At 45.3% G+C, this 15,529-nt stretch overlaps 1 protein-coding gene across 1 annotated transcript in view; it reads left to right on the top strand.

Annotated features, from left to right (window-relative positions):
- Window positions 1–11,039, top strand: part of LOXHD1 (lipoxygenase homology PLAT domains 1) — a 167,171-nt gene extending 156,132 nt beyond the window's left edge. The window contains 4 exon segments of the mRNA XM_075186070.1: window positions 4,436–4,606; window positions 6,034–6,172; window positions 7,856–8,017; window positions 10,222–11,039. Of these exon segments, the coding sequence (XP_075042171.1) occupies window positions 4,436–4,606; window positions 6,034–6,172; window positions 7,856–8,017; window positions 10,222–10,702 (953 nt within the window). The 3' untranslated portion in view covers window positions 10,703–11,039.
- The last annotated feature ends 4,490 nt before the right edge of the window (window positions 11,040–15,529 follow it).

Raw genomic sequence — 15,529 nt, 5'->3', positions numbered from 1 at the left:
TTTTAAGAACAAAGGCGCCCCCTGCTCTTCCTCCGTTTTCCTCTCCTAATTAGTGAAGCTTGTCAGACCTGCTTTGCGGAGACCTGATCTATGTTTCATTCAATTCTCTGCCTTCCCAGAGAGAGGGTCTCTTCATGCAAGTAATTGCCTCCGTTTCATCTGACAGACTATGCTACGTGCCAGGCTCTATTAGCAGACAGCTGGCCATTCACCGGAACCTAGCCCAGGCAATATCCACTACTTAACTTCTTCTGCTTTACTGACTGAGCCCAGATGACTGCTGATTTGTCAAAAAAAAAAAAGACTATTACAATTGTGTGAAGTTATATCCTGAGGCGGTGTCACTGCAAAGGGCCTGTCGGGAAAACACATAGAAAATGTGATTCTCCCCTCTCAGTTTCATGTTGTACCACCTGCCTGGCAACTTATAGATATTATGTATATATGTGTATATATATATATATATATATATATATATATATATATATATATATATATATATTAGACATCAGACATCAGACGAGAAACCCCAGGAAATGCTCAGAGATTAAGGCCTCACTTAGTTTTGGGAGCAAAACAAAAAAAAACAAATTTGCACCTTGAAACCAGGTTGCATTGCAGAGACTGGGCTGGGGACCGGGAAGGGGGTCGAGTTTAAAATTGGCAAACACATTTTCAGTTGTAAGGGGATGTGCCCTAGCTGAACGTTAAATTGCCTTTAAACAAAAAAGCTGTCCCGTATTTGTGGGCTACATACAGGCGCGGGCTGGCGAATCTCAGCCCGGGGGGCGCACAGGCAGCCGCATCACATGACAGGAGATGCGGGCGCGTCATTGGCTGTCATGTGATGCGTCCGCCTGTGCGCTGAGGCGGCCGCATCGCGTGTTTTGTGGTAAATATTAAAGAAAACGTGCATTCACGGGGGGGGCCGAACAGGGGTCAGACGGAGCGGCCCAGCCCGCCAACAGACGGTATTTTCCCTGCATGCAAACATTTTAATAAATCAATGTATTAGCATATCTGGCAATATGGTTTGCCCAGGGGCAAATTTGCACCTTTTTTTGCTTTGCTCCTAACTCTGAGGCGCTAAGAGTTTTGTTAGGCCATCGGGATACTTGCTGTAAAGATCTCCAACATAAACCCGGCACTCCTCAATATTCATGATTGGGATATATCATCATCATCATTTATTTATATAGCGCCACTGATTCCGCAGCGCTGTACAGAGAACTCACTCACATCAGTCCCTGCCCCATTGGAGCTTACAGTCTAAATTCCCTAACACACACATAGACAGAGAGAGAGAGACTAGGGTCAATTTGTTAGCAGCCAATTAACCTACTAGTATGTTTTTAGAGTGTGGGAGGATACCGGAGCACCCAGAGGAAACCTACGCAAACACAGGGAGAACATACAAACTCCTCACAGATAAGGGACATGGTTGGGAATTGAACTCATGACCCCAGTGCTGTGAGGCTAGGTTTTATGTAACCACTGAGCCACAGTGCAATGACCCATCAGCAGTGATGTATAGAGATCACTTGTGGGCAACGTCACAGGCAGAGTGGGAGGCCCTTATTTTCTCATTAAGGCCACATATATATGTAGAGGAACCATACAGTCTCTATACTGTAACATGACAATAGGGAAAATCAAAATAACTGATCAGTAAAGGTACCGGTGGATAAAGGATGACTAAATGCAAAGCGCCTTATATATCCAGCAACAGGGACTGTACAGAGCGTCAGTGAGCAGGTGACGTGTGCACCTGTCAGTGGTGCATGTGGCAGTGCAGGATTTTATCTGTAGGGGGCAATCTAGCGCTAGACATGCCCCCAAAGAGGTGCAGCCACACCCCAACGTGAGATAGTCACGCCTCCAACACTGTGGGGCCACTCCCCCTTTGGTGGTCAGCTACCAAAAAACAGTAGCAACCAAATCCTGTATTCTAAGCATCTATGGGGGAGCCCCCAAGAAGTTGTGTAAAGTTAAGGAAAACCTCTGCTCTGTGTTTGAACATGTCACAGAAGGATGTCATAGGTCGCCAGTCTTGTCCAATGGAAAGTCAGATTTTATTGCAACAATGGTTCAAAATACCAAACAAAATACCCATTGAAATCTTCTTCCAGAGTCCTCAGGACAATATGCAGACATCATTCTGCCAGCTGGTCATGGTTAACTCTCAAAGTCTTTCCGTTCAACTGCTGTGTTGATTAAACGTTCAGCAATCTGCTGTAGGAAGAAGGGGTTACACTGATTGAAAGGACGCAGGAAGTGGTGGGTTATCAAAACTCACGAATTAGATCATTTCAGCTGTATCTTAATAATCGCCGTCTGTCAGAGAGATACTAATTGTAGCCCAGGCTGAGAAAACAGAGCATATTACAGCTCTCTTCATGTTTAGAAAAAGACCCAACTCTGCTGTCATTACAATTCCCTAAAGCCATCTGCTTTTCACCAAGAAATAGATGCATAAAATTAATTTGTTAGGCATCGTCTTTTTAATAAATTGCACAATTTTGTCATTTGGGGTTTAGGTCTCACAAGTATTGGCAGCTGGGATCTGTCTATCTGGTCTTTTTAATGGTTATACAGATCGCCATATGGCAATATTACGCTGCTGCGTGCAATTTTTGGGCGCCATTGACAGTCCCAAGAGCTAATTGCGGACTAGAAGGTAATGAGCTATGGTGGGATGCAGATATTTTTCTACAGTCATAATAATGGAAAAGCGTAATGTAATAACAGAATATTTTTATTACTTTTCCGGAGGGATTTATCTACACACTTCCATGTAGATAGTCGATGGGAGGTTTTATGTAAGTTCTAACAGTCTGAACCAATAGGAAAACGTAGGGGTCTACCAGAGAAAGGTGGCGTTGTAGTCTCGATGGACAGCACAGTTGCTGCCAATAGAACGGACAATTTCGGAGGTGGGAAGTTCCATCCCTACAATACACGAGACACTTTTGCTTCACCAGTCCCCACTGTATGTGTAACATTTATAGTTTCTAAATAGAAGCAGCACCATGATGATCAACTGAGTCTACTGTGTGGTTGGTGACCAAGATTAAATTCCATTAAATTCCACTATTGAAACATCGTAAACACAGAATTCTGTGAATATTCTATGGTAAAGGTCTGGGAATTTCGCTCTTCTCAAGTGCAGAGGCAAGATCTGTTCCAGAAATTTATATTCCCTGGTTTCATGGATATCTGTGAGATTCGTAATCTGAAGACTGTTGAGAGACTTTTTGAGATTCATGGACCTTACAGATCGTTTTGGTTTGTAGGCTCTATGGACAGCTGAAATATTTCTAAACCTGGGTTTATTAGACATAATTAATTTCTATGATGAGGGTTTTTTAGTAGACAACTAATATATTTCTAGAGTTGATTGGAAAACGGAGACATTTCTAAAGCGTATAACAGAAGGAACCTCCAAAGGGGACGTAGTCGGAATGTCGACAATGAACATGTTTATTCAGAATTGGGGCCATGTTTGCTTTGTTAAATTTATATATATATATATATATATATATATATATATATATATATATATATATATATACTTTTGTTTTCTTGTTTGTTTTTTTACACTATTGTTGAAGGTATTGCCGGTTTAAATCTAATGCTTTATGTCGACATTGTGATGGTCAACTATACAACCATTCCGGCATTGAATGTTGACCGATTCATTGTGTCGACATTCTGCCTGTCAACATTATGGTGTCAACATTCTGAATGTTGACACCATAATAGCTCCCTGCTTGGTGTAAATAAACGAATTGTCTATCGAAGAAATGTCTCTATCCTATACCATAAAAAAGAATAATTTCCCTTTATAGATTATGTAGTTTGTCCCATTTTGCATATTCGACTCCTTAAGCTTTTAGAGACGGAGGGGAATTCATGGGGCAAGCATAGACCAAATACAGTAAGGGCTTGTACAAGTAAATGTGACCGGTGTAGTCCTGAATGCAGACGCACCTGTCATGATTGATTGTCTGAATGTGTCTTTACCCCTCGCACTTATTTAATCCAAAACATTATTGTGGCTGCTAGATTATATTAAATCTCTGCAATTACCTATTGCTATTTGCATTCTGATTGCTGCAAGAAGATTAGCATTTGAATTTAAAAGAAAGTGGATATTTGTATTTAATGGAATTTTAAATGCTAAATACGACTTTCACTGTTATGCATAACACTGTCCGTACTTTGTTAGAGGATTATATTGTGTACAATTTGTGTACTTCGTACCAATATGATAAGGCTTTTGATACAAACACTGTTTTCACATGCAATTTACACCTGCGTTTTATTTGGAAATTGCATGCGGGTCTATGTATGGCTCAATGTGTCTGGAAGACATAAGGGAGTAGTATATTTAGATGAGTGTAGATAACACCTAAGAATATTACTCCTGTTCTAGGTATCGGTCCTGGCTGGCACCTGGAATTCGTGGAGGTGAAAGATGAAACGATGAACAAGACGTTTCGCTTCCAGTGCGACCGCTGGCTGGCTAAGAATGCGGACGATAAGCAGATCATACGAGAGCTCGCCTGTGCCAACAACGACATCCTGGACCTGAAGGAACGCACGTGTAAGTGGCCCAGAATCACTCGGCACACGTTCTGCCGGGCAGTCCCTCATATCTAATGATCAGCATTGGGTCAGTTATCTGCAGTACATTCAACAATTCCCATAGAACAGTTCACGGATGCAATATTACTGCTGCTGCTTCATATGTGATCAATCACTTTACATAGACAGAAGAACCTAATCCGAATCCTATTTGGTATACTCAGATTAAGGACGAGGAGTCAGAAATTGTAACTTCTAGTTTCCGAAACCAAAAACATATAAATTTATAGGTGTGAACTTGCTCATTATTTAAACGTGACTTTCATTATTTACGTTAAAATAAAATTGCAATCATTGTTTTTCTTGCATCCTATAAAGGACACTGACAATAAGTACACCCAGACAATGGCCAGAATGTGACCTTGGTGATACTCCCAGACAATGACCAGAGTGTTATAGCTATCTGGAGTACGGCAAGACTGTCGCTTGGATGTAGGCTGCTCTACTGTCCCAGAGTGACACAGGATTTAGAAGTTTCATTCCACTAAGCAGTTTATAAAATGTGGTTACTGTCAGCAAAGGGATAGGACAGGTAGCATGCTGGACAGATTTATAAACACATCAGTCATTTCATGTGTATTATGCAGCCCAGTAATACACAAGTTTTGATATATTTATAGGACCTGATTCACTTTCGGATGGAGGTCCATTAGGGAGGCATAACCTGCGTGACTGCGCATGCGCCAGAAAAAGGGCTTAACGCTAATGAATGCAACTGCATGTAATTCATGTCCGGACACAACTGACATTTAAGGCTACCTACGGTTTGAAGGGTGGAACGGAGGAGGGAACGGGCGGACTAGTGTAGGCAATGTACAGTAAGAACGTTTCAAGGTCTACGTTTCTCTTAAGCGTAAGTGCCGACTGATAGTGATGACTGACACGGCATAGACTTTACATTACAAACTACATATATGCGTAGACACAGAACATTCTTTTGCAATTAAGAGAAACTATAAAAACTCATTGTATGTACATTACACATTAAGAACATCCTCATTTATGAACAAAAAAAATTGAAAACACATATTTTTATTAATGATTATAGTATTAGAAGTTCATTTTTTTGTAGAATATTTTTTTCATGCGTTCTGATGGGAGTTTATGTTGCACATAAGCATTGTGTGTATCCTGCAGTGTGTTCTGTCCACATACGGCCGGTAACGTGGAGCCAGAGCGTTCTTATACCTAGGTTCAAGTGGAAACGTATCTTGAGATCTGCTTGGATTTGGTTTGGGCGCACGTACGCTTAAGTTATGTGCTGGTTTTATTAACGCAACTTGCATGCAGGATGCATTGGAAGATGAAGCAGCCCCATAATGTCCAGTGGTAGTTGTACACACTCTTCTTGTGCTTGTTGTGTTATTGTCTTTGTGTCCTCTGCAGCGTACGAGGTTGTGACAGTAACAAGTGATCGTGAAGACGCTGAAACTAAAGATAATATCTGGATTGTGTTTGAGGGGAAGAAAGGACGCTCTAAGGAGATGCTGCTGGAAAACACGTCCAAGAAGAGGAGATTTGCGCAGTGAGTCTTGAGACTTCCATGTGTCGTATAGACAATATCTGCACCATCGCTCTGATATTTATATTGAACCTTTACAGTTACTAGGTGGCAATTCGCAGTATTTAAAATGGACTCACCTGCACCCCCAAACATCACCCCCTTTTCCAGTCCTCGGCCATCTCCCCACCGATCTCTGCTCTTTCCCCCCCAATCTTCCTCTGTCCACCCCCCCCCCCCCCCCCCCCCGGTCTCACCTCTCACTCAGTGTCCTCAATTCCACCTTGTGTCCGCTACTCATCATCATCATCAACATTTATTTTTATAGCGCCAGCAAATTCCTTAGTGCTTTACAATTGAGAACAAACATTAATAAGACAATACTGGGTAATACACACACAGACAGAGAGGTAAGAGAACCCTGCTCGCAAGCTTACAATCTATAGGACAATGGGAGTTTGAATCACAAGGGCATGTGCTACATCATATTGCACAATGGACCAGCTAGAATACAAAGGTAAAAGTATTGAGTGGGCTGTGTGTGTTGCAATGTTGGTCAGAGGGTTGTTGTCTTGTGTTAGCAGTGTAGAGGATGGCAATAGGGTAATCTAGGGAGATTAAGATGGTGGTTGAGGAATATCATAAGCTTGTCTGAAGAGCTGGGTTTTCAGTGACCGCTTGAAGGATTGAAAACTAGAGGAAAGTCTTACTGTGCAAGGGAGGGAACGTCACACTCTGTTGCTACTAAAAAAAACCTATTCTTCGTCTTACAGGAGAAGTGGGGATAAGTAGCGGGGATAGTTAATCTCGCTGCAATTAGACGGTGTCACGTGATGCCGGTCAGCACAACTCCCTTTAATGATTGTTGTTGCGACTGGAAGCTTGAGAAGTGCAGTTCTGTTATAGCGAGCTGCATTAATATATTGCAGTGTGATGCGTTCATGTAGAAATTGAGGCACCACTAAAATTCCATGAGGCGGGTGGGAGCTAAACTCTGGGAGGCGGATGATCCGTGATAAACAACCCTCTGACAGCCTCCCCCTGGCACTGGGGAAAATACCCAATGCAGATAGTACCACCTGAGGCAAAGTACCCAGCAGGCCTTTCAGCAGCCAACTTTCTGCATGTGGCCCAGGGGCAACCTGTTGGCTACCAGTATATACCATGGAGGCGGTTGAGTTGTACTTGTATTACATTTCCATGAATGTCAGGACAGCTCTGTATACATCATTAAAAGTTGCTCTTTTCACAATGCAATAATTTTGAGAAAGTCTGTCTCGCATTTTAGATCAGCAAATAAAACAAAACCTTGTGTGTCAGCAGCGATAAGTGATTTTCCTCCATACTTGTACAAAGCATGTGAATGTCTGCAGCAGACATGGAGGTCTTACATATATGGGACACCTCACACTGTGGGCCAGGAAATCTCCAACATTCCGAGCTAAAACATTCTCCCAACATCAGCTGCCAATCAGATCTTCCGGTTGCTGTAGGGAACACTACACTCTTTATAAATGTCCAGGTGGATTTGGGCACCCATTTTACTAATGCAAACCACTTTTGATTCTCTTGGTGCATATAATTTTTACTTTGACGCATCCACTGTATATTAGGAACATTTTGAATTGGGACAGATGGAAAAAATAAATAGTTTGCATTTCTTTGAAGAGGTTGGGCTCTGGTGTAACAGATCTGTTTTTTTGTCAGGAATGCAACTGATGTATTCAAGTTTTCCTCCAAGAATGTTGGTGATATCGCTGCCATATGCGTTGGGCATTGTCCGAAGGATGGAAGGAAATTTTCACCCAAGCCGGATTCATACTGGCACGTGAAGGAGATTACCATTACAGAGACTGAACTCGGGAACCAGTAAGTGGCATTTCCCCCATCTAATCTTCCTATCGAGTCCCCGTACTCACACCTATTTACCCACTCATTGTTACCCTCTCTGTGTTCACCCCTCCCCTCTAGATCTCATGGGCAATGCCCTCTTTCCTCGCGCGTTTTCCTGCCTGCTCTGTCCCGTCCACCTATGTCGGGAACCTTCTACCTGGTCTCTTAGTCTCCGCCTACAGCGTCTCTGGTCCTAATCATAGTGCCCATGCTGGGCACAGGTGTGCTTCATAATGTATCTTATATCCACATCCTCCTCTGAACATCCTCGTTACTGATTGTTCATTGTGTCATTTGTGGTTGTTTATTTCCTACCTCCATTGTTCGGTGCTGCGGACCCTCTATGGCGCCTTATAAATAAATAATAAATAAAAGTAATACTGGGCGCATCTTTTTCGAAGCACCAACGTCTCGGATTAAAAATAAAAAGAACGTTTTTTTAACACCCGGATAATGGCTCTCATTACGGTTTAAAATAAGCAACATGCCTCTGGCTGCTAAATCCTGCTCAGATCTGCAAACATTTTATTTTATGGAGTGTAAGACTGGTATTGGATACTCTGGAGCCGGTCACTAACCTTTTTCATACTTATTAATAACAGTTAGGACACCTGCTGGTTATTAGACGGTACTGCACATCACACTGAGGATGAGCTTTATAGCAAAACAACAAATGGAACCATAACAATTTTGTGTTTGTTTTAAAAGGCACAATAATGTCTTTTCATTGGAGGCAGCCATTTTGGCATACTGACCAAATCCGCATGAGAATGCAGCCAATCCCTACAAATCAACATTTGCCACTTATGATGCTACATGGGGGTCTTCTGGGACAAGGGTCTCATAGGGCTGTTATTTATTATATTATTTTACATAATGTTCCCATTGCAGGAGGCCAGTGCGAGTCTTTCCACTCTCGGATGCCAGCTGGAGAGACTGGGGCGCTAGGAGTACCCACTCTCCTCCTCTCCCCTCCTAGTTTTAGGGTGGCTGGGAGATTCTTTTTTTTTAAAAAAAAAATCTTATTTTGCATTTGCCCCACTACCTCCTCTCGCCAAAATGATCCCAGACATGGAAGGAGAGGTCTCTCAAGGGCCACTAAGCGGCACATACATACCTCCCAATGGTCCCAATTTTGGAGGGTCATTCTGATTTGCGGATCGCAAAAAGGCCGCTGCTTGACATGGGTGGAGTTTTACTGTAATTGGTCCATTTGTGGGCCGCGTTTGGGTGGAATGGGCGTGGCCAATTTTCTCCTCTAAATGTTGGGAGTTATGCTATACTCTCACTTTTCAAATGATGTGGATTTGCCATCACGTCCAATATGGCAGTGTGCGCTGTCGGAGATGTTCTCCAATCGGGATGCAAGAGATGGAGGCTGCAAGGAAGTGAGTGGTGGAGGCATTAACTGCTACAGTACTAGTGCTAAATTTATCAGCCAGTAGGAAGCCCAAAGAAGACGCCAATAGATAGGCAATAAGGCTTCATACCATGATCCACATATGAGCCACAGTAATTTGCACAGGGTCAGGTTGTCGCTCCCACCCGTGCACAAATGCCTACATTTCAGCAGCGATGGGGAGGTGAGGTCGGAAAAGAGGAGGGGAGCTGAGATTGATGAGTCTGTTCGTGTCATCAAGTAGACGGCAATTGCAGAGCTTTTAGTGTCAACATGCAGCAATGACTTAAAAACAAACAATTAATAAATATTTATTGTAGAACTCCCTGTGCTGGTTAAATATGGATGGATACTAACTGACATGCACAAGAAAGCTCACTATTAATATCCTTATTTCCTCCAAACTCAGCTTAGTTATTGATCAGTCCATTCCGTGCGACACCAGTAAGGTATAAGCCATGGTCTCAAACCAAAACGTTTATATGTGTAAATGCTATTAAAAGGAGACAGGAGTATTCCGATCGCTGGGGGATGCAACCTTCAAGAGTTACTTACAATATATATAAATGTTACTGCCTTCTAATAGCTAATAAAGTTTTTGCCCAACACAGTGAAGAGAATGATTGCAATTAAACATTAACGGTTATCAATGCTAAGCAATAAAAAGAAAATTCATAGCTCACGTATACTTGCTAAATGTATCATCAGACGCTTTGTGTGTGTGAAGCACAATAGAGAGAAACACAGATATTTCAGATTTCATTCTCATTTTATTTCCCAGATATGTTTTCCACTGCAATGCCAAGATCATCCTGCGTAACAAGAGAGATGATTACAAAGTCTTCGAGTGTGCCAAAACCATAGAGAGTTTCGCCAGCCGCGCCCGCAGCCTGGTCCCGGTTAAATACGAAGTCATCGTGGTGACTGGTTTCGAGAAGGGGTCGGGAACGGATGCCAGTGTCTTCCTGACCATGTATGGATCTAACGGGGACTCCGGCAAGCACGCTCTGAAACAGAAGATGAGGAACCTCTTTGAGCGTGGCAAAGCCAACCGCTTTTACATCGAGACCTTAGACTTGGGCGAGATGAAGAAGGTTCGGGTGGAACATGACAATAGCGGCATGAACGCGGGGTGGCTGCTGGAAAGGGTGGAAGTCACCAATTCCGCAACGGGTGTGACCACCATTTTCCCTTGTGGGAAGTGGCTCGACAAGAAGAGGGGCGATGGCGAGATCTGTCGGGATCTCTACCCGAGATACTAAAGGCCTCGCTTGGCGTAAACCTACAACATTCCTGTACGTCATCTTGCCATGTCTTTCATACATTACCCAATTTATTTTATATATAAATATTTACACTGTACTTTTATCTTTTTTATATAAAGACTTTGTACAAAGATAATGTGTATACAGGATTCTTTTATTCATTTTGATAAATGTAAATTGTGCAAATACCCACTCATCATTGTATTATTAGACTTATCTGACATTGCTTTCTAAGACGAAGATAAATCAAGTTTTAGGCCTCTGGAAAACAAGATAATTCACATTCTAAGTTTTGTTGACTTGGCTGAAACATCCTATGACAGAATAAAGTTTAATAAATTAATATATAGCTGTGACACATTTATTGGAAGGTAGTCATGTTTTTATATTGTTTTGTCAAGTTTTTAGTCTATTTTATTGTATATACAATTGTTTTTGGAAGTAAATATTCTTCTTGCAAACACAAGTCTTCCCGATTGAGTACGAGTTGTGGTTGTTTTCTAATTTATCCCTATAAATATGCTCCTCAGTCCTCTCCGTAGTTCAGTCACCTCACTGGTAAATAGGGAGCTCTTATGGCTAACGTCAGGTAACTTTATGGATGCTACCTACAGAGGGAGGTTGTCTACAAGTCTGTGTAATGAGCTCAATAATATTCCTAGAATAACTAGAATGTTTATACATAATTTAATCTGTCAATCAGTATTTGTGTCCCATTCCCTTGTTCTAAGCAGACACATTTAATATTAAAAAAATAGTCTATATCTTCATCACTTTTGGAGGTGGCTGTAGAGAATGTGTACAGGACAGCTAAATCCCAGAATTTTCATTTGCATACATGAAACGTGGATATAAAATGGTCCAGTTGCACGGTTCCATTTCACCACAGCTGTGTTAAAAAGTAAAGCTGCATTAAGTATTTTCTCAGGAAGCCTGGGGAAGACGTAATCGGGTAACTTTGTCTATGGAAGAGTAAGCAGAGATAGCACCGACAACTGTGCAGTCAGCAGCGTATCCTCCATCGAGTGAGAAATGTCCCAAATAAAATTGAATGTGCATAGGGAATTCTGTGTAGCAAAAACAAACTTGGATCGTATCTCAGGACAAGTTTCTTTGCCAAGATACCCAGCAGTCTTGTTTGTATTTATTAATAGCATTTGTAATACAATGGTACCAAGACTGATGTGTCATAATAGAGTTCTCATCACTATGTAAATCCAAGGCCCGCATTATTTTGATATTTCCTGAGCAGGGGCGTGGACAAGGTAAGAAGGTGAGAGGAGGACAGACGATGCTGTAGAACATTGTCACGTCACATTCTGCATTTGCTGCACGTTGCGGGATTACATTATTCATTTAATGCTACGTCCAACCCTGGGAAAGATGTCTAGTCCAGTTAAAGAGCCGTTGATTCCTTGCCCCTCTGTAGCAGATCAGAGCCTAAGATCAGAGTTGTGTATCGGAGATGCTGGGAACGGACACGTCAGAGGTACAATAAGTATGACCAGGGCTGCCATCAGAAACTGTGGGGCCCAGTACTAATTAATCTGGCCATACATGTGCCCCCCTCCCTCTTCGCCACACATGCGCCCCCTATCCCTCATCACAGTAAATGTCACCCTCACCCCTCCCCGCAAGCACAGTTAATGTCCCCCTCTCCCCCCCCACAGTTAATGTCCCCCCCCACAGTTAAGGTCCCCCTCTCCCCTCCCCGCAAGCACAGTTTATGTCCCCCTCTCCCCCCCCCCCCACAGTTAAGGTCCCCTTCTCTCTCTCGCCCCCCCCCTGCACAATTAAGGTTCCCCTCTCCCCCCCAAAGTTAAGTTCCCCCTCCCTCCACAGTAATGGTTCCCCAGGCTCTCCCTCTCCCCCCTCCCTCCGCAGTAATAGTTCCCCAGGCTCTCCCTCCCCTCCTCTATAGTTAATGTCCCCCAGGCTCTCCCTCCCTTCCTCCACAGTTAAGGTTCCCCAGGCTTTCCCTCCCCTCCTCTACAGTTAAGGTTCCCCAGGCTCTCCCTCCCTTCCTCCACAGTTAAGGTCCCCCAGGCTCTCCCTCCCTTCCTCCACAGTTAAGGTCCCCCAGGCTCTCCCTCCCCTCCTCTACAGTTAAGGTTCCCCAGGCTCTCCCTCCCCTCCTTCACAGTAATGGTCCCCCAGGCTCTCCCTCCCCTCCTCCACAGTTGAGGTCCCCCAGGCTCTCCCTCCCTTCCTCTACAGTTAAGGTTCCCCAGGCTCTCCCTCCCCTCCTCCACAGTAATGGTCCCCCAGGCTCTCCCTCCCCTCCTCCACAGTTAAGGTCCCCCAGGCTCTCCCTCCCTTCCTCCACAGTTAAGGTCCCCCAGGCTCTCCCTCCCTTCCTCCACAGTTAAGGTCCCCCAGGCTCTCCCTCCCTTCCTCCACAGTTAAGGTTCCCCAGGCTCTCCCTCCCCTCCTCTACAGTTAAGGTCCCCCAGGCTCTCCCTCCCTTCCTCCACAGTTAAGGTCCCCCAGGCTCTCCCTCCCTTCCTCCACAGTTAAGGTCCCCCAGGCTCTCCCTCCCTTCCTCCACAGTTAAGGTTCCCCAGGCTCTCCCTCCCCTCCTCTACAGTAAAGGTCCCCCAGGCTCTCACTCCCTTCCTCCACAGTTAAGGTCCGCCAGGCTCTCCCTCCCTTCCTCCACAGTTAATGTCCCCCGGGCTCTCCCTCCCCTCCTCTACAGTTAAGGTTCCCCAGGCTCTCCCTCCCCTCCTCTACAGTTAAGGTCCCCCAGGCTCTCCCTCCCTTCCGCCACAGTTAATGTCCCCCAGGCTTTCCCTCCCCTCCTCTACAGTTAAGGTCCCCAAGGCTCTCCCTCCCCTCCTCTACAGTTAAGGTCCCCCAGGCTCTCCCTCCCCTCCTCCACAGTTAAGGTCCCCCAGGCTCTCCCTCCCTTCCTCCACAGTTAATGTCCCCCGGGCTCTCCCTCCCCTCCTCTACAGTTAAGGTTCCCCAGGCTCTCCCTCCCCTCCTCTACAGTTAAGGTCCCCCAGGCTCTCCCTCCCCTCCTCTACAGTTAAGGTCCCCCAGGCTCTCCCTCCCCTCCTCCACAGTTAATGTCCCCCAGGCTCTCCCTCCCTTCCTCCACAGTTAAGGTCCCCCAGGCTCTCCCTCCCCTCCTCCACAGTTAATGTCCCCCAGGCTCTCCCTCCCCTCCTCCACAGTTAAGGTCCCCCAGGCTCTCCCTCCCCTCCTCTACAGTTAAGGTCCCCCAGGCTCTCCCTCCCTTCCTCTACAGTTAATGTCCCCCAGGCTCTCCCTCCCTTCCTCCACAGTTAAGGTCCCCCAGGCTCTCCCTCCCTTCCTCCACAGTTAATGTCCCCCGGGCTCTCCCTCCCCTCCTCTACAGTTAAGGTTCCCCAGGCTCTCCCTCCCCTCCTCTACAGTTAAGGTTCCCCAGGCTCTCCCTCCCCTCCTCTACAGTTAAGGTCCCCCAGGCTCTCCCTCCCCTCCTCTACAGTTAAGGTCCCCCAGGCTCTCCCTCCCCTCCTCTACAGTTAAGGTCCCCCAGGCTCTCCCTCCCTTCCTCCACAGTTAAGGTCCCCCAGGCTCTCCCTCCCTTCCTCTACAGTTAATGTCCCCCAGGCTCTCCCTCCCTTCCTCTACAGTTAAGGTCCCCCAGGCTCTCCCTCCCTTCCTCCACAGTTATTGTCCCCCAGGCTCTCCCTCCCCTCCTCTACAGTTAAGGTTCCCCAGGCTCTCCCTCCCCTCCTCTACAGTTAAGGTCCCCCAGGCTCTCCCTCCCTTCCTCTACAGTTAAGGTCCCCCAGGCTCTCCCTCCCCTCCTCTACAGTTAATGTCCCCCGGGCTCTCCCTCCCCTCCTCTACAGTTAATGTCCCCCGGGCTCTCCCTCCCTTCCTCCACAGTTAAGGTCCCCCAGGCTCTCCCTCCCTTCCTCTACAGTTAAGGTCCCCCAGGCTCTCCCTCCCTTCCTCTACAGTTAATGTCCCACGGGCTCTCCCTCCCCTCCTCCACAGTTAATGTCCCCCGGGCTCTCCCTCCCTCCTCTACAGTTAATGTCCCCCGGGCTCTCCCTCTCCCCCCACTCAAAAAAAAGAAGAGAAGAAGGTAAGAAAAAAAAAAAAAGAGGCAGCACGGTCAGTGACTGTGGGGCCCAGACAGTCCAGGGTGTCACACGCCGCTCCCTTAATCAGGTCCCAGCTCTGTGACTTTCCCTTTAAGTACCATGATTCTGCTTCTCCTTCAGACCTTACTTTCACAGGTGTTCCCAGCTACTATGATCTGGACCACTCCCTTAACCTAATTGGTCCTGGAGCACTATATTAACTAGAGATGAGTGGGCTCGGATATCTGAAATCCAAGCCCACCCGAACGTTGCCGATCCGAGACAGATCCGGGTATTCCCGCCAATTGCAAAACTGAAACCGAGGCTCTGAGTCATAATCCCGCTGTCGGATCTCGCGATACTCGGATCCTATAAATTCCCCGCTAGTCGCCGCCATCTTCACTCAGGCATTGATCAGGGTAGAGGGAGGGTGTGTTAGGTGGTCCTCTGTCCTGCTATATCTCGTGCTGTGCTGGGGAAACAGCACAGCACAGCACAGCACAGCACTTTTTAAAAAAGTTATAAAAATAAATATCCAAAAACAATCCTGCAGTATAAGTCCATTGGTACTGCAATATTACAAAGTTCACTGATTCTGCAGAATAGACTGGGAATTAGTGGAAATGATTGTTATTGAGGTTAATAATAGCGTAGGAGTGAAAATAAACCCAAAAAATTGTTTTTAACACTTTTTATGGTTTTTTCCAAAATAAATCCGAATCCAAAACCTTAAATCCGAACC

This window comes from Mixophyes fleayi, chromosome 1 (genome assembly GCF_038048845.1).
Source record: "Mixophyes fleayi isolate aMixFle1 chromosome 1, aMixFle1.hap1, whole genome shotgun sequence".
NCBI classification, from domain to species: domain Eukaryota; kingdom Metazoa; phylum Chordata; class Amphibia; order Anura; family Limnodynastidae; genus Mixophyes; species Mixophyes fleayi.
This window is presented reverse-complemented; position numbering and strand designations above follow the sequence as displayed.